This window comes from Micromesistius poutassou (assembly GCF_964030765.1).
Source record: "Micromesistius poutassou genome assembly, chromosome: 9".
Lineage (NCBI taxonomy): Eukaryota > Metazoa > Chordata > Actinopteri > Gadiformes > Gadidae > Micromesistius > Micromesistius poutassou.
This window is the reverse complement of record NC_140279.1, coordinates 8,305,943-8,329,022: the sequence shown is the minus strand read 5'-3', so window position 1 is coordinate 8,329,022 and position 23,080 is coordinate 8,305,943. Positions and strand designations below refer to the sequence as shown.

Here is a 23,080-nt window from a genome sequence, read left to right as displayed (position 1 = left end):
TTTGTACCTGTATTTGCCATTCTCTGGGGTAACTACACTGGCACGACACCGGAACTCTTCTGAATCTTGGCGTTTTCGGGGAAGGATAATTTAGGACACACAACGCCGAGACGCCCGCCCTGATTGACCTATGATGTTGACGAGAGATTCCATACAGAACTTGTTAAGGCAGCTGAATGCACCGGTGTTCAATTCTATAGAACGGAGTCCACAAGGTCTCCAAGCATTTTTTAAACATGGTCCTCAATCAAATGTATCATTTCCGCGTCGTTGGACAAGGGTATCATGAAGATGTATATAAATGAGTAAGCTCGACGGAATTATGACATTGAAATAATAAACAAAGTCCGTGTGTAGTAAAGAAGTAATCCAAGTACACCATAACTTGAAGCCAACTTGAACTCGGACAACTGCTCTAACAGTGCGGTTAGTTGGGGGGACAATGGCATTGTTTTGTGTGCGTCTGAAGAGAAGCAGCCGCTTCTACCCGCTGTCTGCACACCTGACATCTTGCTTTCAAGTCTACAAACAAGGGGGGCTTGCTGTGAAAACGCGACCATTCTTGTCATCGGCACAACTCTCCACGAAAAACAGCCTTCAAAGAGCTATAAACACTGCTATACTTCCCCTCAGAACTACCATATTTGCGAGAACGTTTGTACCTCGCGATAAGACAGCGTTTTTCCAGGCATGGAGACAAGCTAAGGGTGGCACTGTACGTACTCTGTGGCCGCATCACATCCACACCTCCAGACCGTTGAGGGCGCTGCCTGCTCCTCTCATATGGTTACTGCTCAAGCCTCTGCAGAAGCTCCTGGCTGTCATACTTGGAAGGTATGGTACTTTTTCAATGTATATAATGTAACTTAACAAAACGTTATAAAACATTTAATGAATGTTAGGTTAGGGTTAGGGGTTTTACTCATGCATTCTCATTTACGAGCAAGCAAATGTGTTGGCATTGTGGACATCTCACATACACACAGTGAACACTTTATCATGAAAGAGATTTTACAACAATGCTTACTACAATACTACAACTCAACTCAACTTTTTGAAGGAATACAAATAACAATTAAAATATATAAATTAAAAAATCAATATAATTGAATAAACACCAGGGATAAAAAAATATGTAAAAACTGATGATTATAAGACTTCAAGACTGACATTACTCCAGATCAACAGGATGGCTGGAGCCCTTGAGGATCGAACACGGTACCTTTCGGCTGAAAATACCCGAACACCTGCCACTAAAAACAACACTGCATCCACATGCCATTAAGTTGGAGGCCGGTGTTTCCTACATAGAGTTTAGCTGTGCTACCTATCTTAGTCTGTTTGGTTATCAGAAACATATTGAATAAGAAATGTAATTGATACTTTTGGTTTCTTAAATGGACCTTCAAATATTAATCATGAACTAGGCCTCAGAGGTGGAAAACAAAAAAGAGGTGGAAAGTACTAAAAAAAACCTACTCAAGTAAAAGTATAGTTTCATCACTGAAATTTTATTCAATTCCAAGTACAAGTATTGTTGTTAAAATTCACACAAGTACAAAGTACTCTCAGTTGAGGTGGTTCGGGCATCTGGTAAGGATGCCCACTGGACGCCTCCATTGGGAGGTGTTCCAGACACGACCAGTGGGGAGGAGACCCCGGGGAAGACCCAGGACTAGGTGGAGAGATTATATCTCAACACTGGCCTGGGAACGCCTCGGGATCCCCCCGTCAGAGCTGGTCAATGTGGCCCGGGAAAGGGAAGTCTGGGGCCCCCTGCTTGAGCTGCTGCCCCCGCGACCCGACCCCGGATAAGCGGATGAGGATAAGGATGAGGGACAAAATACTCTTTTCAAAACCTACTCAGAGTACTACTTTACTGGTCATATTTAATGCCTCACCAATCATAAGTTCACAACTGCAAGGGGGGGATCCAAAATCTCTAATCAGGGTTAAGTTCACACAATGATTTTGAGCAATTTTACATCCTGTCATAAGATAACTCTTGAAAACCTATCTTGAATATATTGGTTATCGTGACTTAATTAGCTTATTTCAAACCCATCAGACCCAACATACTTAAGGCCTTCTATTTTAATCTATAGCCTACTTTGACTTGAAGGAGTGTCATGACACTATATGCTTGACATCTGTGATATTAACACTCTTCTTATCTCTGAATCATTTGTTCTATAGCCTACACAAAACGACAAACTATTTCAAGTACATAACTGAAGTTTAATTTTGAAGCTTGAAATAGTCAGCCATTATCCATTCAGCCTACCGACTACACCCTAGTCTGACTGCACTGACGGCTGAAAGGTAGGCTTGTTGCTAGGTGAACTTAGAAATTCTCAGGCCAATGCAGCATGCATCTTGTCGTTCTCGACATACTTGCCTGCAATTTTTTACTCAGTAAATTGTGTGGTTTAATATGTAACTAACTACAATACTTAAACCAAAACTTACTTACTAGTAAAAGTACAGTTTTTAAAAACCACTGAAAAAATACAAAATACCAAAAAAAAAGTCTACTCAATACATTTACTTGAGTAATGTAATTAGTCACTTTCCACCTCTGCTAGGCCTATACAGTAGTGCAGAATAAGATCATGGCGTAATGTAATAAATAAATAAAAACCTCTGTCCTTGTTCCTGTTCTGTAGAAGCATCAGGAAGTGGTGGGTGTCCCTGCCGCCCAACCGCCGGCAGCTGGCACGCGACGCGGCCTGGCGTAACCGCTGGCTGCTGGTAGCGGCTGCTGCACTCGTCATGGTGATTGCTGCCCTCTTCCTCCTGACCCACCTGGACGAGTCCCCCCTGACGGGGCGAACACGCCTCCTGGTGTTCAGCAGGGAGAACTACATGGAGTTGGCTGCAGTAATGGCAGAGGACGTAAGAGTGTGGGATGCGGGGAGGGGTGATTTGAAACTTGTCGGTTGACTCTAGAGAGAGGGAGAGGGTCATTCTCCTAATAATTCCATGCATTTATGTGGTCATCTTGAAGATCTCCACTGATGAAAACAAGGGTTTAATCAGTGGGCCATAGGGTCAACCAACCACCATTATGTCAGCTCTTCGGTGAAAGATTGTGACCCCCAGTTTTATCTTCTAAGCAGGAAGGGGGCCCTGTTATCCACCTTGCTACAACTCACAGCAACTTTGTGATACCTTTTTTAGAACTATTGTTGTGTATGAGCATTATAATGATCAATGTTGTATCGGCAATGAGCCACTTACATTATGTGTCCTAGAAGTCTAACCCTCCTTCGGATGCGGACATCAAAATGAACCGTTAGCCTAAGCCTAGACGTAGCTCAATACATCCACACACGCACTGTGGCTTTATACTATAAGTGTCCAAGAAGCTTAACCCTCTCTCGGACGCGGCCATCAACATATACTGCTCCTAAAGACCAGCACCAGCGGCAGACACTGGCAAAAACATAGGATTGGTTTTCTCTAACTGTGACAACATTACCAAAATTACTATGTTGACAATCATGTAAAACTAAACTACAGACTCAGACTCAACAATTATTTATTAAATACTAACACAGTGATCACAGTCACTGCTTATGGCAGAGCTGACATCTAACATCGCTACAGGCTATCCTCCACGGTTTAAAAAAAAACAATTCAATGGCCCTTTCGATGTTTGCAGAGAAGGACAGCTGGTAATTAAGTGTCTCACCCTGTTTCCTTGTCGTCCGAGTCGCAGGCACCACAGAGTTTTCAATATTGATGGAGAGATTGTGGATGGAAATGCCTTCCATGGAAGGATGAGCAGCTTAGTCTTGTCCACCTGAATCAGTTTCAGGTGGTGTAGACATCCACTGAGAGTTGTCGGCCAGACATGCAGAGATTTGTTCAGCTACCTAAGGTTTGAGACTCTGAATAGGACAGAATTCGTCTGAATAGCTGTGGTAGGAAAGGCCTTGTACATGTCAGAACCCAGTGACTTGCTGTACTGGGAGAAGAGGATGGGGCCCAGGAAAGAATCCTGAGGGACTCCAGTAGTGAGACATCAAGGTTCAGACAAAAATTAGTGTATCCACCGTTCAAAAACATACCAGTACCGTTTTTTTTGTGTGTGTGTGAATGCATGTCTCTCCCTCTAGTACTTGGAGAAGTTTGCGGAGCAGCTGGTCCCGGCGGACGACCAACGTCAGCGGTTGGTGGAGCGGGTCGTCCAGCACCTGGCCGAGAGGAACAAGGACGTTCCCGAGGTGTCCTCCATCCCCTGGAGCGTCCACGTCGTCGAAGACCCCACAGTCAACGCCTTTGTCCTCCCTGTGAGTCAGAAGAGAGGGGACAGGAGGAGGGGTGTGTGTGTGTGTGTGTGTGTGTGTGTGTGTGTGTGTGTGTGTGTGTGTGTGTGTGTGTGTGTGTGTGTGTGTGTGTGTGTGTGTGTGTGTGTGTGTGTGTGTGTGTGTGTGTGTGTGTGTGTGTGCGTGCGTACTCCTGAGTAAGGTCATTTAGTATCATAGTATCAACTCCTCCATAAGCGAGTTGTACAGCTGGGATATACTAAACGTACACGATAAATGTGTTAAGTGTAAACGGCTTTTGTTTGTGTTTGGTGTCCATCAATTCAGAGACTGTCGATAAGGGCAGAAGGAGCACCAAATAAACAAGCTGTAGTACTGGTAATTGACATTTCTATGTCTTCAATTGCTAGCAGTCGCCATATCTGGAGTAGGTGCTGGTTTTGAATCTTTCAACTTGAAAGAACACTGTATCCTCCAGAGCTATGTATCGGTTAAAGGCGCTGTAAGCGATATTATTTGTTAAAATAAGTGTCAAATTAGACTATATTGTGACAGCAATCACTGATATATAGAGTGTCAGTGAAATCAGTCTCCCAACCTCTCTGCTCGGCAATAAACAAAAACCCCCAAAATTATGCTATCCCGGTCCCACTTTATCCATTCAGGAGGGATAGCTCCACAGAGAGGCAGTCCTCCCTGCGCCCTCACGGAAAGGCAGCAGGATTAAAGTGTTGCCTAACAATGGTGGAACAGGGGAAGCTTCTGATCCCAGCGCTCCCAGGAACAGCTTACACACCCAGAAACGGCAAGCGAGAAAAATGTCTGTAGAAAAAGAAAAGAAAGAAGGCTGCCAGGACAAAGAGACATTTGTATGGGTTTGGCCTTCGATCGGTGAAAAAACATGTGGTTACATGGGGACGAGGGAGGGGAGTGCTTGCTTGCCGTTTCTGGTTGCTTACACAACCAGAAACGGCAAGCGAGAAAAATGTATGTAGAAAAAGAAAAGAAAGAAGGCTGCCAGGACATTTATGTGGGCTTCAATCGGTGAAAAAACATGCAGTTACATGGGGATGAGGGAGGGGACTAATTGCAACTGCTCACTGAAAAAAGACATCGGCTGCTTTCACATATGGACGTACATCTCGCTATTCTCCCGACGGGCCGTATATGTGAATGACATATCCTGACGTTGTGACCTGTGAAAAAAGACTACCCCTGAGGTAGTATTTTAGCCGGTGGAAATGTTAATGACCTTATATGCGGTACAATGAGCAGTAGAATGTCTGCATTTCACTCCAGTTGAGTAGGCGTGTTGATGACGCTTCGGTCTACGTTTGCAGTGGCAGCCGCACCCTAAACAATAATCAGCCAAAGTATTTAAATGTGGCACTGCTTTTCAGAGTCATTCGTGGTGAACGCTAAATGATAGGTCTTATCGTAACCCTCAAAGTACACATCATACAATAAATTACAATACATGAGTTCACAGATGCATGCGTATATAGAATTTTTTAATTTTTTATTATTATGTTACACCCTTCCTGCTGTCGACTCCCAGACCGTAGTCGAGGAGCACAGGGGAGACGTTCCCTCCAGGGGTGATGTTCTCTCAGGGGTAACACCCTTCACTTTGACCGGCAGTGGGTCTGCTTATAGGTTTGAATATGGTCGGAATGAAGCGGCCACTGATTCTTGACAGGCTGGGTACTTTATTCTTAGTTTCACTAACTTTACAGTACACGTTTGCACAGACACAACCGGACTCGTTCATTACTTCACTAAACTGACACACACTACCGCTCGCTCTCCTCACTCGTCCACTCACTCACACACACACTGCCATTCTCGCGCACACGCATACTCTCTTAATAACTCTCGTAACAATCGTTATTGACAACAGTTAGCTGAACATTACAGGGTCCCCTCCTTCCACTCCCTGTTTTCTCAGTTAAACACAGAAATCAACTACATTTGAACCAGGGTTTGTTAGATGTGAAATTAAGCCAACGACTGTGTTCCTCCGGTAACACAGTCGTTTGTGACGGCTTTCTTCTTCGTTGTTTCTTTTATTTGTCTCTAACACATGCTCCAATCTTCATCATCATCGATCAATGCTTCAGATGTTGTGGATGCAACGGAATATATGATGCATCGTTGCAGCAACATTTAAGATGACTGCGATGAGTTCTGTCAGTTCTGCCTCCGTGCTGTCTGTGGTCAAACCAAAACAAACTGAGTGACAGCAGACGCACTTATCCCGCCTCTTGCTAACTTAGACCCTGCGTCATATCCTGCCCCTTGCAAGCCCACCCCCCTAAACCCCCCCGTTGATTCTACTGATGTCAGAACGAAATCGATATCCGCATTTAAAGCATCAAGTGTGCATCACCGTCAGGGTCGAATCTCCTGTTATACAAATGCGGCGAAAATGCGGAGGACATGTGTGAAAATGGCTTGTTTGTGTTCAAGAATGACTTGTCCTATCTTTGTGAATTAATTAAAGGTGTGTGTGTGTGGAGGGGGCTTTGAAAGCTCCTGGGATGACTACTGACTGATGCCTGGTTATGTGTTTCTCTGGGCAGAATGGCGAAGTGTTCATGTTTACTGGAATGCTTGAAGTGGTGGCAGATATTCACCAGCTCTCCTTTGTCCTGGGACACGAGATGGCCCATGCCATCCTGGGACACTCGGTGAGTACAAACACACATACATACACACTAGCATACAAACACAAAAAAAGTGTATCTTTCAGACTTTTATGACTTGGGCAGCGGTTGCTTTGATGGGTTTTCATGGCAACACTATTTATCAGGCCTTTTATGATCCTGCTCGTCCCCTTTTTCAGCTCAGTGTATATCAGATGCTACCTTAACACTCGGATGGCTTTAGGCTCAACCTGGTTTCCATCAGTCACACATGGCTAGCCGCAGAACAGATGAGTCGTGTTGACCTCAGGCCATAATCATTTTACAAGCTTGACTCTTTCCTTTTTTTCGTTGCACCTTTGGTGATGGCGCCCTGTGTTTAAGGCCAAGAAAAAGCATTCAGGACTCTAATTAAGTTGTCGTTTTTTTCGAGTGCGAGCGCCCCTGCTCCGGAAAAAGAGAATTTAATTGGTTGAAGGGAATGGGTGATCGACGAGGCTCCGTCCGGCCCGGAAGGTTTGCTCTGATCGGCTGCCACTGTTCCTGTGTGCGTGTCCCCTACTGTCTGATACCTCTCATCACATTCCCCTTCTTGTCCCCATCCCCCCAGGCGGAGCAGGCCAGCCTGTCCCACGTTGTGGACCTGCTGTCTCTTATCCTGCTGACCGCCATCTGGGCCGTGTGTCCCCGGGACAGTCTTGCCGTGCTTGGACACTGGATCCAGGGCAAACTCATACAGGTCAGACCAATTTCTCATCACCTCTTCACGTAACCCGTGGCTCTCCTCTGCAGCTTTTCCATTATCCATGGGTCCACCCCTTGTCCCCCAACACAACTCATATCTTTGGAGCTGGACGACTGCATACTCCAGTCCGTTCTCATCTGAGCAATAATGAAATGAGTCCATTTCACAATTGGCTCACTGGCTCAAACATACCAAAACACAACCACGCCTTCTGACGATCTTCCCAAAGTAATAGAAATGCAAATCGGGGACCTTGCTCTGAAGGTGTTGTGAACATAGGTGTGAATGACTGGCGCCTGTGCTACTTGAAAAGATGCATTAGGCTTTCTAGTCGTTACACAACCCTAACCTTTATTGGGGGGCAATGTTCTATAGATCTTGAAAAGTAAATGTTGGATCAGCCTCCACCATATTTCACACCAGTCTTGTAGATGTTCAAATTCTTGAACCCTTTGATTCTGTCTCTTCTGCCTCCGTCGTCGGATTCCTCTCTCAGCTGATGTTCAGCCGTCCGTACAGCAGGAAACTGGAGGCAGAGGCCGACAAAGTTGGCATGCAGCTGGCGGCTAAGGTAAAGCAGCAGGCCTGCGCTCATCCCATTATATTACATTGTGTCACCAGGGACGTCCACTCCCTGCAGGGCTCTCTTCCCCTTAAACATAATCAATTTGAAGAATTGTCATTAGCATGGAATTTTAGCCTAGAGGAATCACAGCACTGTCAGTTACTTTACGATACACCAGGGGGCACTGTTATCAAACCAAACAAGGTTACCCGGCCTCAAAATGCAGTGTGTGTGTGTATGTGTGTGTTGTTCACTCCCGGGGGGGGCGTGCGTGTTGGTGACGTGTGGGCTTGTCCTCTGATGCAGGCGTGCGCGGACGTGCGCGCTGCCCCGGTGTTTTGGCAGCAAATGGAGATCACAGATCAGCTGAGGGCAGTGCCAGCTGTCCCCGAGTGGCTGTCCACGCATCCCTCACACAGGAACAGAGTCACACAGATGGACCGCTTTGTGCCTCAGGTGCGCATGCACGCACTCGCGCACACATGCACACATGCACACATGCACACATGCACACGCACACACACGCACACACGTGTGAGTATAAACACTGGGTTACCTAATACTGGACATTGTGTGGAACATGGGCCTGGTTGCCATGTGGTCTTAACACTGTACAATAAACAGATCTTTTGAGTGCTTCAGCATTCAAAAACAGGAAAGCATTGACTGTGACAACGAGTTGAATAGATCTCTATTTACATATATATCATAACATCCCAAAGATATGTGGCCTCAGACTTAGTGCTTTAGTCTCTGTTGGCGGTGTGTGTATATATAATGGAGACCCCTTCAGCTCTCCCACAGCCCCTCTGATTGAGGCTGTGTTAAGTGCTCCGCTGAAGAGCTGAGTTTAAAAGGTATTGTTGAATTGAGGGTTCCATATTGATTCACATTTCCGTCCTGACGTGCATGTGTAGGGAAGGAGTAGGACGGGCTAAGGTATATAATATATGTTTATTTCCATGGCTCAAGGATAGGCTCTCTGTGAGAGCGCTCTTTAATGCTTTTGATAAAAAGGTAGAGAGAAAGCGAAAGTTTGACCACCGTTCCACTAAAACCACCACTTTATATTGTGTTCCACAACGGAAATTTCTTAGAATGCATTGAATTGAGGTGTTCAATTTAGAAGGGACTCTCCACAGCAAGTATCAGTGTATCACTGCTTATGTTTGTATACAACAGACAATGAAGTGCTTCAGTTTTCCATATCTATAATGTTCGGCACTGCAGTGTATTTGGAATATGGTGTCGTGATACGATAATGAACCAAACTTTAGGTTCTACGAGGGAAGCCAGTAGTTCACAGAACCCTGTAGGTGGGAGAGTAGATGGGCTTATTTCTGAATATTTTTTAAGCAAAATTAAAACTAATGCTAAAACCTTATCGGATCGTTGCCAGACCAGGAGTTACCAACAACACACATATGCTTTGAACACACACAGTGTCACTGATTTTGTGTGTGCGTCTCATTTCTCCTCAGTTATATTTGCACAAACACACGGTCTGCCAGGCAGCGGTAGTATTAACCTTGACAGTGAGTTGAACTGTTGATCTTGGCCCTGCTCTCACTGTCAGACGCTGCCGAGTCTGAGACAAACAGATGGGTGCGCGCGTGTGTGTGTGTGTGTGTGTGTGTGTGTGTGTGTGTGTGTGTGTGTGTGTGCGTGTGTGCGTGTGTGTGTGTGTGTGTGTGTGTGTGTGTGTGTGTGTGTGTGTGTGTGTGTGTGTGTGTGTGTGTGTGTGTGTGTGTGTTGAAATTCAAATATGTTGCCCCTTACCCAGTGTGCTAAGTCTCTTCGACAAGAAAATCCTAACTGTGTGTCCTGTGTATTTGAACGTGTGTGGGAGTAATTTAGCTATGGCTAGGGTCCCTTGGCCTGCGTCCACCAAAACATTGTTTTGGTACGGGTACCATGTGCCCATTTGGTGGATGCCTTCATCCAATGCTTCATCTTCCGCAACCGTCAGGGCATCCATTTTTATCATGGGCGTAGCGCACCAAGTCTGCAGTCGGCCACGGCTCCTTGCGGTGTCCCGCACCTCGTGGAGGGAACAGCAAGCACGAAGCCCCGCACTTAACTTCACCCTGTTGTCTCCAGCTGCAGCTCAGCAGCAGGCTTGCTAGTGCTATTGTTGTCCTTAAGTTAACACCCCCCCCACACACACGCAGGGCTGCTGAGGAGTTGAGAGGAGTGCGGTTTGTAAAGGGGAGTGAGTTGGCGTGCTGGAGTAAAGTGGACAGACTGGTCTACCCCACAGTGGCGTGAAATGGAGGTGCTTCCCGCCTCCTGCATCACCACGCCGACCTGGCTGTACAGCTCTGATGAACGCGTCGGCGTCTCCTCCGTCCGGCCGGATTCCAATAGTCAACCTCGTGATTTGGCTTGCCCTTGTTCCCTCAAATCTCAGGGAAGATTGTTTGGGCTGTTTGGGGTCCGTCCAGATCATCAACTGTCAAGCAATCATTGAGCATTTTTAGCGCTCTCATTTCCACACAGCTTCTTTTCCTCCAGCCCGGCCTATAACTGATGCCACTCGTCTTTAAAATATATTTCCAAAGAGCAAGGGGGGAAAGGCATTCCCAAAAAATAATATAATAATCCCACCCTCTACATTCTTTTTATCTGTCACTTCTTGGTCTCTCTCGCTTTGTTTCTGTCTTGTTTCTTGCCTACATGTGGACTTGTCCCTCCCCCTCTCTCTCTCTCGTTCTCCCGTTCTCGCTCTCGCTCTCTCCAGGCTCTGGAGCTGAGAGATTGTTGCGAGTGTCCGGCCCTCCCGTCTGCGGACCCCCGCGTTGTCTTCTCCATGAGCGTGCGGACGCTACTGGACAAGGCCAAAGGCAAAGGGAGGGGGGCCCAGAGCTCAGACTCGCCACCGCAGCCCCACCGACATTCACAGCCCCAGGATGCAGCGGCCGCAGCCCTCCTGGCCCAAGCCCGCTCGGCCCCGGCTCCCGACGCCTGTCCTTCAGACACCACCGTCCGTCCCGTCTACAGCTAACGCTCTGGGACTCGCTTCTCCTGACCCCTGTCCCGCTGAGCAACCCCCGCTCCTGCTTTAACCACTGTTGACGGGACACCGAAGACGGGATGCAGCATTTCGCAAAGCCTCTAGATTCTCTTAGTTTGTCTGTTTCAGACCTACTGATTGCTTGGGTGTGGAGGGTATTACAGTTTTTAGTGTGTATGTCACTGTTGTTTTTTCACTGTTTTTACTATTTTTTTTTTCCATTTGAAGAGTCCCCCTCACCCTTCCCAGTGCTGCAGTGTGCATCTCGTGTGCATGAGTGCCGTGTTAAGAGTTGAGATTGCGTTCAGATGGCTGGGAAGTCTTTGTGCAGATCACTGCATTAGCATCTAGACTTCTACACGACCTTGGCTGGGGACAAACTGAATTCATTACTTAAACCATACGTTGCAACATCAACATTTGCATTATTTATGAAGAGACTACAATAAATGCACTTTGTGTCCACACACAAACACAACGCATGTACTCATGGGTGCACACAAGTGTTGTGTGTGTGCGCAAATATTACACTTCATTACATTTCAGTGTGCTTGCAACACTTCTAGGTCCCTTATACCATGGATAATTTTTTTAATGGGCTGTTTTCATTTCAAAATGTGCTCTGACTTCTATGTGTCTGGGCGGTATTTTATAGTTTTATATCCATGTGGTGGGATATTGGTATCTATCCCAATATTTAGGAGACGCAAATGCACATCCCAAAACCCCTGATATAAAAATATTTTTGATGCATACAAATCCTATATACTTGAGACCATCAGAGCTGTTGTATATTATTACATTTAATGTGATGCTCTCCTGGGGATTTTTCTTCGAGGAGAGAATAAAAAATGGATGATAAAAAATGTTTTACTTTCAATATTTTCATATCTTCACCACTCCAATATCTGGGAGTGGTGCTATTATTTTGCTTACCATTAGCGCTCCATTAAATATGTTGTTTTTACCGTGAACATACCCAGGGTGAAAATGTGATGATGATGAATGATGAGTGCAAGAGAATATAGTTTCTTACAAAAGTGTCAGCAAGTAGGCCCTTTGCTTTCAAGTGACGTCATGGCAGCCTCATTAAATGAACCTGCCTTTTTTTATGTTGGGTATATAAATCATGTGTGGGTTAACTTTTATTAATGAATGATTTGACTTTATGCTTGACGTCAGATTTATTTTACAGTCGGCTTCCCACAGAAGCTCCTACAACTAGGTCTTGAATGGTAGCGGTGTGTGTGCTGTACGAAAGGCTGTCCTTCATAGTCTGGGATGTCTGACTATACGCTCGGTATCATTGTGGAAACCTAGATCAACAACGTTGCTGGGTCCTGCCTTGAGACAAAGCTGTCAATACAATTTTCACTCCCCTCTGTCAGTATGTTTGTGGGGAAGCTAAAGTTGGAGTTATGCGGACCCCTGCTGCTGCAACGTTTTGTACCAATAGGAGACGAGGAGGATTTTTGACTGAAGCCAGTCTGGAGAGAGATGAAAGCCTGATTTACTGTTTCAAAGTCTATTTGATGAAAATGTGTTTATTTTTTTTGCGTATCTTGGATTTAAAAACCAAGACATGTTTCTTAATTTGGTCATTGGTCAGATTTCAGTGCTTCACAAAGAGAGTGAAGCACGTCACCCACTCTTTACACATGTGAAAACCGATTCACACCTGCAGTGGGGGCGAAAGACTAATAGACACCCTCCAGCATAGCTTCAGTTGGTCAAACTTTCCCAACTTTCCCAAAACAAGAAAGAGGTGCAGTTATTAGATCAAGATGACTATCTGGAGGACCTTATGGTACGGTGACCCAACTAAAGACCATCATTGTATGTGTGCATTTGTGGGTGGCTGGCACAGGTAATGATTTCTCTATAATGCTGAGAACTGACATTTCTAACAGCCGTCTCCATGTTGACCTGACAGGAGGTTAGACACAAGAAGGCCTATCAATCCCGCACAATTTAATTAAAAGAGCCAAATAATTTCCCATTAGTTGCTTCCTTCCAGTCAGAGATTTTTTGTAATATTCCTGTCTGGTCTCTGTGTGCACAAACATGTGCCCCCACCCAACCATCCAAGTACATTTAACGATTCATAAACACTTTTTGAGTGTTTTCTCCTCCTATTTGAAAGCCTGTGTTGAATCCCTTGACAGAGTTGGGGCAGCAGAATGGTCTACTTTTTGCATCTGCTGTGTAGGAGGCTGAATCTAGCCCACAATGCAGTCTGTCTGCTCTCTCACCTCCCAGAAGGAGGGGGCGCCGGCACTCATCAGTTGCTCCTCCACGAGTTCCATTTCAAGGTTCCTCCGCCCAGACACATTCACATAATTTAACAACAGTATAGTTTCTCAGGTGTGTTTCTGTGTGCATGTGTGTGTGTGTGTGTGTGTGTGTGTGTGTGAGGAGAGGCAGAAGCTAGCCTGTCCTTCTACTGAACATTAATTAATCATGTGGCATGTGGGTGTCTGATTGAAATGAATATTTTACTGTTTTTAATCACTGCCACCAAAAGAGTGATAGAACATCTGGCTCTGTTACCTGGTTAATCACAGTGGATGTCTCTCATTCTCTTTCTTTCCGTTTCTCTCTGTCTCTCTTTGTCTCTGTCTCTGTCCATCTCTCCACCTCTCGCTCTCTCTCTCTTTCTGTTTGTCCATCTCTACCTCTCTCTCCCTCACGTAAATCTCAGAGGTCACTTCTGCAGCCTTACAAATGACTATAGGGCCATTTTGGACCATTGTAAAGCCCCCAGGTGAACTCTGAATGCTTCATAGCTTATAACAATGATTACATGGAAAACATGCTTCTAGTGTTTAAATACAACCAAAAAAACGTACTAATTGCAAATTTTGAAAGCAATTCCTTGGCATTGACAGAAATATATGCTTTTAATTAAGTTTAAATATCTCCCTTCAAGTCAGCCGTTCTTAAATTAAGTCTTAAGGTGTAGATTAAAATCCAGTCCACCCTTCCCAGATCAGGCATGGACATCCATATTGACTAAACTGAAACGTATGCCTCCCTTGTGTGGACGAAAGGCCCAGTGTAGAGACTTTAGATCTCATTATGGCTGTCGTGTCGCGGAGGGAACCACTGATAAACCTTTTAAATGAACCGCTTAGAAGACTGCTGTCATGGGACCTCTTTTGTTCATCATGAGACTTTGAATATGTTCAGCCGATGTATTGTACTTTTCTGTTTGGAAGGGACACTTTTGAGCTTGGCGGCCCAGAAGGCTTGTGTCAGCTCTGCGCTCTCACCGTCCCGGTAATAAGAGACCAACCTGCTCTTTCTGTCGACCTCCCCTTCTAAGCATTGAAAGAAGGGCTGCTCGGAATTCCCAGTCAGTCGGTTGTTCATTTACCTAACAGTCACCACGAATGAACTGCTTAACTGTAATGAGGGAGCTATTCAGGAGTGAATGGTGACATAATACACGCACAGACACAGGCACACACAGACAACGACACACACACACACCAGCTTGCAGTAGAGATGTCACAAGCAAGGCCCAGTTATCTGCCAAGGACCACACCAGACTTGTCTTTGTCTGATTTTTTTTTATCATAAGACGTGAAAGACATGAACTCTGAATTTTAGTAGTTGTTTCTGAAAGTAGTGCTGTGCTTTCTCATGATGTCCAGTTGTGTGTGTGCGTGTGTGTGTGTGTGTGTGTGTGCAGTGAGCGTTCTCGAGGATTGGGTGGCTGTACATATATGGTCAAAGCCAGGGAATGTTTTCATACCTGCCCTGATGCCGTTAGAGATTAGGATGTTAACAGCGTCCTTCGTCTGACCGCATCGATCGAACAGTCTGATCTTGATTCACATGAATGCAGAAGCCTCTGCTTTGTCAGATCACTTGCAATTGATTTAGATGTATTTATCCCACGTGGTTTACTCTACTCTGTCGATTGATTGTCAGTTTGCTTATAATCCGCCATTTGTTCAGAACTTTTTATGACCTATAATACATTTTCTCGCCTCGCCTGAATTCTGATGAATTCTGTAGAGATAGTAGGGGTGGGAAAAATAATAGATAGATAATAATAGATTCTTCGATGCATCACGATTCTCTCTAGATGCTGATAAGTTAATAATCAGAATTTTAATAAAAATTTAAAAAAATAAATTTTTTCGCCTGCTGCAACATTCTGTTCGCCTGCTGCAGAGCGCTACAGAAAACTCCTTTCTGCCTCCGGGTTCTCTGTGCAGAGAACAGACTTTATCTTATATAAAATATTAGATAAGGTAATTCATCTGTTGATTGTCTTTAATGATCATCACAAAAGTAGGAAGTGATTAGCAAACTCTGAATAGCAAACTCAGATGTATTTATATTTTTGAAAATCACGCATGGAAATGTACATAAAAAAAATTGTTGCATCGAGATGCATCATTTAGAATCGAATCGTTGACCTCTGAATCAGAATCGAATGGAATCGTGAGGTGCCAAGAGATTCCCACCCCTAAGAGATAGTCTCACTAATCAGATTTAAGATTAATATCTAGTCTGAAGGCAGAGGAGCTGCCTGGGCCCGGAGTAGTAAACTGTAAAAAAGGGTCTTTAAAGGTTTCAAGTCAACACTATGTAGTCTGGCCCCTGGAGGAATACATTTGTAAAAAAAAAACCTCTGGAAGCTTTATTAACTAACTCATGCAAATTAGTTCTCTTCTTTAAAAATAACTCTAATGAAAACAGGAAACAAGGTGTAGCTCCGCCCCTTGCAGTTTCTGGTTTCCGGCCCAGTTTCCGGCTGTCTCCCCCCAGGAGTACTTCTATAACTCAGATGGACTGCTGGGTCCAAGTTTACCATAGCAACGGTATTAAAGAGAGTAGGGACAGTGGGCCACTTAAATGGGGCCTGAAGGCAGGCACATTTTCCTCATCATATAAAAGTATGATGAAGAAGAAAAAATGATAAAATGTGTAAATGTATAGAATACATTCAGAGATACATATACTAACACAAACTCATCAATGCAACCTATGAATATAGCCTTTCTCTGACGAAAAAATAGAGAAAAACACACACCACAACCAACCTGTGGTGTGCCCATGAGTGCGGTAGTGCGCTGTATTTGGACTCTCTTTGCTGTGATCCATGACTGCAGGACAATATGTGAAGGAGACAGGGAGCGAGTGTTGGAACCACACAGACTGTCTGTCAATGTCAGCCAAATTCTTTGATGTGTATCAAGACTGGTCAGCCATTCCAGCACACCGCGGTCCCGGGGCGCCACGCACACATGCACACGCACACGCACACGCACACATACACACACACACACACACTGCTGCCATTTACTCTAGCAAACATAAAACATAACGACAACATAAATTACAATACATTCAATTTTATTTGTATAGCCCTTAATCACCATTACAGTCTCAAAGGTCTCAACAAGCCAAATATTTATGACCCCCCCCCTGGACCCAAGCACCTAATCGGGCAAGGAAAAACTCCCTTAATCAGCAAAGAAGAAATCTTGAGGAGGAACGCAGAGTGGGGGATCCCTTCTTCCAGGGATGGTCAAGAGTGCAGTGGGTGCCATAATTGACATACATACATATACATACAGGCAAAACATATTAAATCGATGATGGGTGCTGGCCAGTTAACCATAAGGAGAGTCCAGGCATCCAGTCGCAGTCATCGCAACACGCTAGAACAGACAGAATTATGGATTAGAAGGGAAAAAGTGCATAGTGGAAAAGTGGACTGCTGCTAATTTAGTAACTGCACGAATAAACACGCATCAATCTTGCATCAGCATCGTTTTCGCACCCCTATGTTCGGAATGAAAGGCTGTAGAGGTACGTTTTTAGCTTTGCTTTGAATAGCTCGACATAGTCAGCTTCCCTCATTACAGGTGGCAGACTATTCCATAGCTTGATAGGTGAACGCTCTGTCCAGCGGATTTCTTTTTAACAGTTGGTAACGAAAGAAGGCCAACTCCAGAAGACCGGAGGGTTTGAGAAGGACTATAAGGAATGATAAGGTCCTTCAGGTAGGATGGTGCTGATCCATGCAAGGCTTGATAGGTTAGCAGTAGCACCTTAAAATCAGCTGTGGCAGTTATTGGTAGCCAGTGCAGAGGCGAGAATAGGGGTAATATGATCAATCTTTCTCGTTCTAGTCAGTATTCTAGCTGCAGCATTCTGTACAAGCTGTAGACTTCTCGTGGTTGAGTTAGGTAGACCCAAGAACAATGAATTACAATAATCCAGTCTTGATGATATACTGTAAATCTGTGTCTTCATCTATTGCAGATAATATTGGTCTGATTTTTGCAATATTTCACAGATGGAAAAATGCAATTCTAGTTATATTTCTAACATGTTGGTCAAAACAGAGCAGAGGGTCAAACAGGACACCAAGATTTCTGACACAGACACTCTGTGGGATGACCAAGCCATCTAAACACAGCGAGACTGTCTAAAATTTTCTCTGGTCCTGCTTTGAGACGATACTTATCTTGTCTTCCCAGTATTAGGCTGCAGGAAGTTCTGTAACATCCAACTCTTCACTGCAACCAGACAGGACTGGGCTGATTCTACAGGAATAAAAAGTGGGGTGGCATCCGCATAGCAATGGAAGCTGATTCCGTAGCCGCGGATAACGTCGCCCAAGGGAACCGTATAGATTGCAAAAAGCAATGGACCAAGGACTGACCCTTGTGGAACACCAAAGCATAGTTTGCAATGCTTCGATTCTGAACTCTCGCAGAGCACAAATTGTTTTGTATCTGTGAGGTAAGAATCAAGCCAGCGAAGAGCCGTACCCGCGAACCCAACATAGTGCTCAAGACAGTAAAGAAGAATGCTATGGTCGATCATGTCAAACGCAGCACAGAGGTCGAGCAACACAAGCATCGAGTTTGCATTGGTATCCACAGCAAGAAGGATATAATTTACCACTCTTGTCACAGCAGTTTCAGTTGAATGGAAATTTCTGAACCCAGACTGAAAAGGTTTGAAAAGGTTGTTCCTCGTCAGATAGTCTGCGATTTGCTTTGCTACAATCCTTTCCTGATAGGAAAGGGAGGTTCTATATAGGCCTATAGTTGCTGACTAATTCAGGATCTAGGCCAGGCTTTTTGAGTAGCGGTTTTTATCACCGCAGCCTTGAAACTAGAGGGAACAATTCCTGTAGAGAGCGACAGATTTATAAGCGAGAGGATTGCAGGCCCCACAGTTGGAAGGAGTTCTTTAAGAACCTTCGAAGGCTTCATTACCTTTTCAAGTTCAACCAGAGGGATTGCCTTAAACTCCAGAGTTGATTGATGAGAGTTGCTTCAGAGTTCCTCATCCTACGAGGCAAGTCCCCATCTTGCCTCGCAAGATGTGGAAGACAAGAAGTGAGGTATGCATCAATTTCCTCTCTTATCGATTGAATCTTGTTTTCAAAGAAATCCATGAACTGCCCTGCTGAGAGGGAGGAGCCTACATTCTGAGTCTGTTTTTTAGTTGTTCAAGGATTCTGCATCCTCGCTTCAGGTTGCGGGTATCTACATAAAACCAGGGAGCTGTTTTTTTCATTGATCGATTTTAAATTACAAGCAGGGCAACAGAATCGATGGCAGCAGACAAGGCATTGTTAAAATCATCATTAAGGCAATCCACAGAGCAAGTGAGGGGAGTGTTATGATATTTTTAATCCAGGAAAGGCCGCCGAGACAGGATCGCTTTTAACTCACTTTATTTGGTTAAGGTTTTGGTCTATTGTCTATCGTCTATGAAACAAAAGGAGAGGGATGGTATATAACATGCGCAGAGTGTCTCTAAGCTTGATATCTAGGATACGCCGCCCAAGAGATTCTGGCCTCCTTCTGTTCAGCTGTTGCTTTTTATAAACAGGTAAAAGTAGACTTCTTCTACGGCTCTAAAAAACTTGCTCACTTCCTCTGTGTGTCCGTTGTTGCCCCTATGTGTAAATGTTGTAACTTTGTTAAATGTGCTCAGTACTGCCCTCTGAGGTTGTGTGAGAGTATTACCGCCTAATCTGTCAAATGTGCTCAGTGTTGCCCTCTGGTCATTGTGAGGGGAAATTACCTCTCAACTATGCTCGGTGCTGCTTCATGTGGCTATGTGAGAGTATTACAGCTAAAATGTATCACAAGGGAATATTACAGCTAAAATATGTCACAGGAGCAAGTGAAAGGGGTAACTTATCTGCCATAGCTATTGTAGTTGCAGGAGTGATGTGACGACAGCTGTAAGTAGCCTGGTGGTCGTCGCAGGGGCAGGATACCACAACCTGAAAAGTGAGCAGAAAATGGTCTGATAAAGCTGAGGTGTAGGGAGAGACAACCAGGTCTGAGATGCCTACGCCGCGGGTCAATACGAGATCCAGCGTGTTTCCACCGATGTGGGTTGGGTGCTGGCTGAGCTGTTTGAAGCCAAGCGTATCTGTAATGGACAGAAATGCCCTTGCGAGGGAATCAGATGGGTTATCACATGAATGTTGAATTCACCAATAAGCAAAACATTGTCTGAATACGTAACAAGATCAGCTGCAAAATCCGAAAGCCCATCTGCAAAACGTGGGTAGGGGCCTGGGGGGCGGTATACTATAGCTAAAACGAAAGAGTCTGAAACTCATTTTGTTTTTGTCGAGTAATTGAGGAGCAGAAAGCGAGCACCTCAAATTATGTGAATGTACATTTATTTTTTGGTTTAAGTTTAAGCTTAGAGTTAGATATTAAGCCTACTCCACCACCTTTCTTTAATTCTCTAGATAATTTGTAGCTAACGTAGTTGGAGGGAGTAGCTTCGTTTAAAGCTAGAAACTCATCTGGTTTTAACCAGGTTTCACATGGCCCAGGATGTCTATCTTATTATCAACAATTAGATCCTGGACCAAGAGCGCTTTAGATGAAAGCGATCTAATATTCATAAATCCTATTCTGAGCACTTCCGATTTATTAATTTCAGAGGGAGTCTGGTTAACACTCAGCTCTGAAGATGTTAGTGAAATGCGATTTTGACATAGTCTTTGCCCAAAGCTTGCAAGCAGAGCAACCCTCTGTTCGTGTTAACCCTGCCACATCTTGTTTGTTTTAAAGTCGTGATTATAATTAGATGGTATTTCAAGAGGACACATCCCATGCATGTGATAACCACACTTGAAGGAACCACGGGGAGATACAGGCTTTAGGGTTCCCTGCCAACAGCCCAGCCCTGCTGTGGCTTTGAGCTGCCGTCTGTGGGTTAAGAGTGTTCTCAGTCACCCTTTCACAGAGACTGCTTGATGGGGAGGGAAAGCCCTTCAGTCGAAGCATCGTCCAACATTATGCCAGCTCACCATGTACCCTTCCAGAAAGATCCATCGGCATGTATTAGCATGTAGAGTGAGAGACACCAAAAGGCCATGTCTACAAAGTGTGGTGCTGAAGCAAAAAGCGCCCTTTGAAATATTAGAGAAATGATTGCAGTGATAAAAGCACCTGCAAAAAATGTGTCTCCTTTTGTTTGCTCATGGAACACGACTGGCCTTTCTTGCATTTTGTTGATGCAGCATAGATTTCATGTCACATGATTCCTACAATGTTTGTCCCTTTGTGTGTCTCCCCGTGAATGTATGTCCCTGTTTGTGTATATCCTTGTGTGTGTCTGTTGTGTGTGGGTCTGTGTCTGTCTGTGAGTCGGTGTATCATTTGAAACATTAATGTTCGTTGTTCTTCTCTACATTTCATCTCCTTTCTCCCTGCCTCTTCCTCCTTTCCACCTCAATCTCCTCTCCTCTCCTCTCCTCCTCTCTCTCTCCTCTTCTCTCTTCTCTCCTCTCAGCCAGTACCTGCATGTTCGCTGTGTCGTTGCCATGGTTTCCATTATGCCTGCTGCCTACCCTAGTTTGAAGGACAAAGTGAGACCCTGATGATTCGAAGCAGACCGACAGATAGTCAGATAGATCCACTGCATGACAGGCAGAGATAGATATGTAGGTAGATTGATAGGCCGACACTGATTTTACATGTTGAACTGAACAACATCATTCGCTCTCTGTGTATCTTTTCCTGTGTGTGTGTGTGTGTGTGTGTGTGTGTGTGTGTGTGTGTGTGTGTCCAGGTATTATTAATAGTAGTCAGTACGCGGAGATGAATGGAGGATGGATCTATGCAAACACTTCCCTGGGTGTTGAATGTTTCTCTAGCAAGGCTCTTAACTCATCAATAATCAGATGCTATGGCACTCTGCTCTCCCCCGTTCTCGGCTGGATGAGTGACGAGCAAGTGTACTGCACTGCACTGGACCGCATCCTGATTGCACCAGCTTAGTCTACCATGCTGGGTTATGATAGGCTTGTGCTCCGAAACGCATGCGGCGAGCTCCACATGCTGTGAAATGGGATAGATCGGAAATGTGTGACCAGCACGGAATGACTAGAGGTATATATAACTATATAACTGTGTGTTTGTCTTTGGGTCCAGATACATGGATGTATGTATTTGCATTTTTTTACTTCATGGGCTTGTTTGGAAATGTGTGTGTGTATGCTTGTGTATCCTGTTTGTGTGAAGTCTTAACGCTGTCACATATTTGGCTAAAAGCATGGACTTTATTTAGCTGACCTGGTTGGAGAGCAACAGAGATAAGTGTGTCAGAAAGAGGGGAGTATGTTTCAGAGAATAGATAAAAGGCAGAAGGAGAGAGATGGTCATAGCATTAAGGAATAGAGGGAGGGAGAAAAAGAAACCAAAGGCTTAAAATCAATCCCTTCGCTGCCACACGCATCAACCCCTCTATTGTGCTACCCCCTCCCTCTCTCTCTCTCTCTCTCTCTCTCTTCCTCTCTCTCTCTCTCTCGCTCTCCCTTTCTCTCTCCCTCTATCTCTCTCATTTCAGGGTTCTTAAGGGTCTCCTCCTACTTTTAATAAGAGTCTTTAATAAGTCCCCAGATCAGGCTTCGGTCAGGGGCTCCCATTTTAACCCAGCTCTACTTAATCGCAGTTAAAATAGATCTGCTCTCTCTCTCTCTCTCTCTCTCTCTCTCTCTCTCTCTCTCTCTCTCTCTCTCTCTCCTACTTTCATTCCACAGGCTGTGAATTTTCACATTAAATAGTACAGCACTACCTATTATAGAGCTAGTCAACTAGAGAACGTGAAGCCTTGTCTTGTGCTATTGCATTTGGGACAAGCACTGGGCGTCTCTAGCATATATTGTATTCAAGGCGTCTGATTAAAGACGTGACACTACCTCATCTTAATATATCCTGTGAGTATGGGCAGAAGTATGCATGGTTGTTGTTGACCCGAGACAATGTGAAGGTTTAGTGCCGTGTAATGAAGAGCATATTGGGCCAGGGAATCCTGGGCCACTATAAACATTAGACTGTGAGATACTCAACAGCACCATCACTTAGTTCATTACACGTAAACACACACACCCACGCACGCAGACACGCATGCACGCACGTATATACTGTATATATATGTCCACACACACACACATACATGCATGCAACTATATTTATTAGCATACATTGTTCTAGAATTGGATCTTTGCTGCTGATTGGCTGGCGTGTCTGCCTGTCCTGCTTTCGCCTCGTCTGTTTGGCCTACTTAGACATGTTTTAAGTAGCACAGTCTGCTGCTGTGCTTTCCCTCTGGACTCTGAATAAATGAGTGATGCCGAGGCAGGGAAATAAGCTGCACTGTAATAAGATGATGGAATGTGTGCATGTATGTGTGTGCGTGTCTTCATGCCCTGTGTCTGTGTGTGTGTGTGTGTGTGTGTGTGTGTGTGTGTTTGCGGTCACACATACAGCAATGACAGCTATTACGTCTAACTTACAAATAGTCTAAGTGGGTTTTCGAAAGGCGTGC

General features: G+C 44.7%; 1 protein-coding gene and 1 pseudogene across 3 annotated transcripts; one reads left to right on the top strand and one right to left on the bottom strand.

Annotated features, from left to right (window-relative positions):
* Window positions 1–13: 13 nt before the first annotated feature.
* On the top strand, window positions 14–12,017 carry oma1 (OMA1 zinc metallopeptidase). 2 transcript variants are annotated; one of them, XM_084472657.1, is made up of 8 exons: window positions 14–834; window positions 2,667–2,895; window positions 4,122–4,295; window positions 6,854–6,961; window positions 7,527–7,655; window positions 8,158–8,232; window positions 8,533–8,682; window positions 10,398–10,905. In XM_084472657.1, exons 1-8 carry the CDS (start codon window positions 443–445, stop codon window positions 10,404–10,406), a joined length of 1,266 nt encoding a protein of 421 aa, XP_084328783.1. In that variant the 5' UTR covers window positions 14–442; the 3' UTR covers window positions 10,407–10,905. The 2 variants fall into 2 exon arrangements, with proteins under 2 accessions (XP_084328783.1, XP_084328782.1); XM_084472656.1 differs by lacking the exon at window positions 10,398–10,905 and adding an exon at window positions 10,967–12,017 and having other exon boundaries at window positions 16–834.
* A 4,826-nt stretch (window positions 12,018–16,843) lies between these two features.
* LOC311353657 lies at window positions 16,844–20,150 on the bottom strand (annotated as a pseudogene). The gene is made up of 2 exons: window positions 19,423–20,150; window positions 16,844–16,917 (listed from the first exon to the last, which is right to left on the bottom strand). The product of its transcript is annotated as an uncharacterized misc_RNA (transcript).
* Window positions 20,151–23,080: the final 2,930 nt, after the last annotated feature.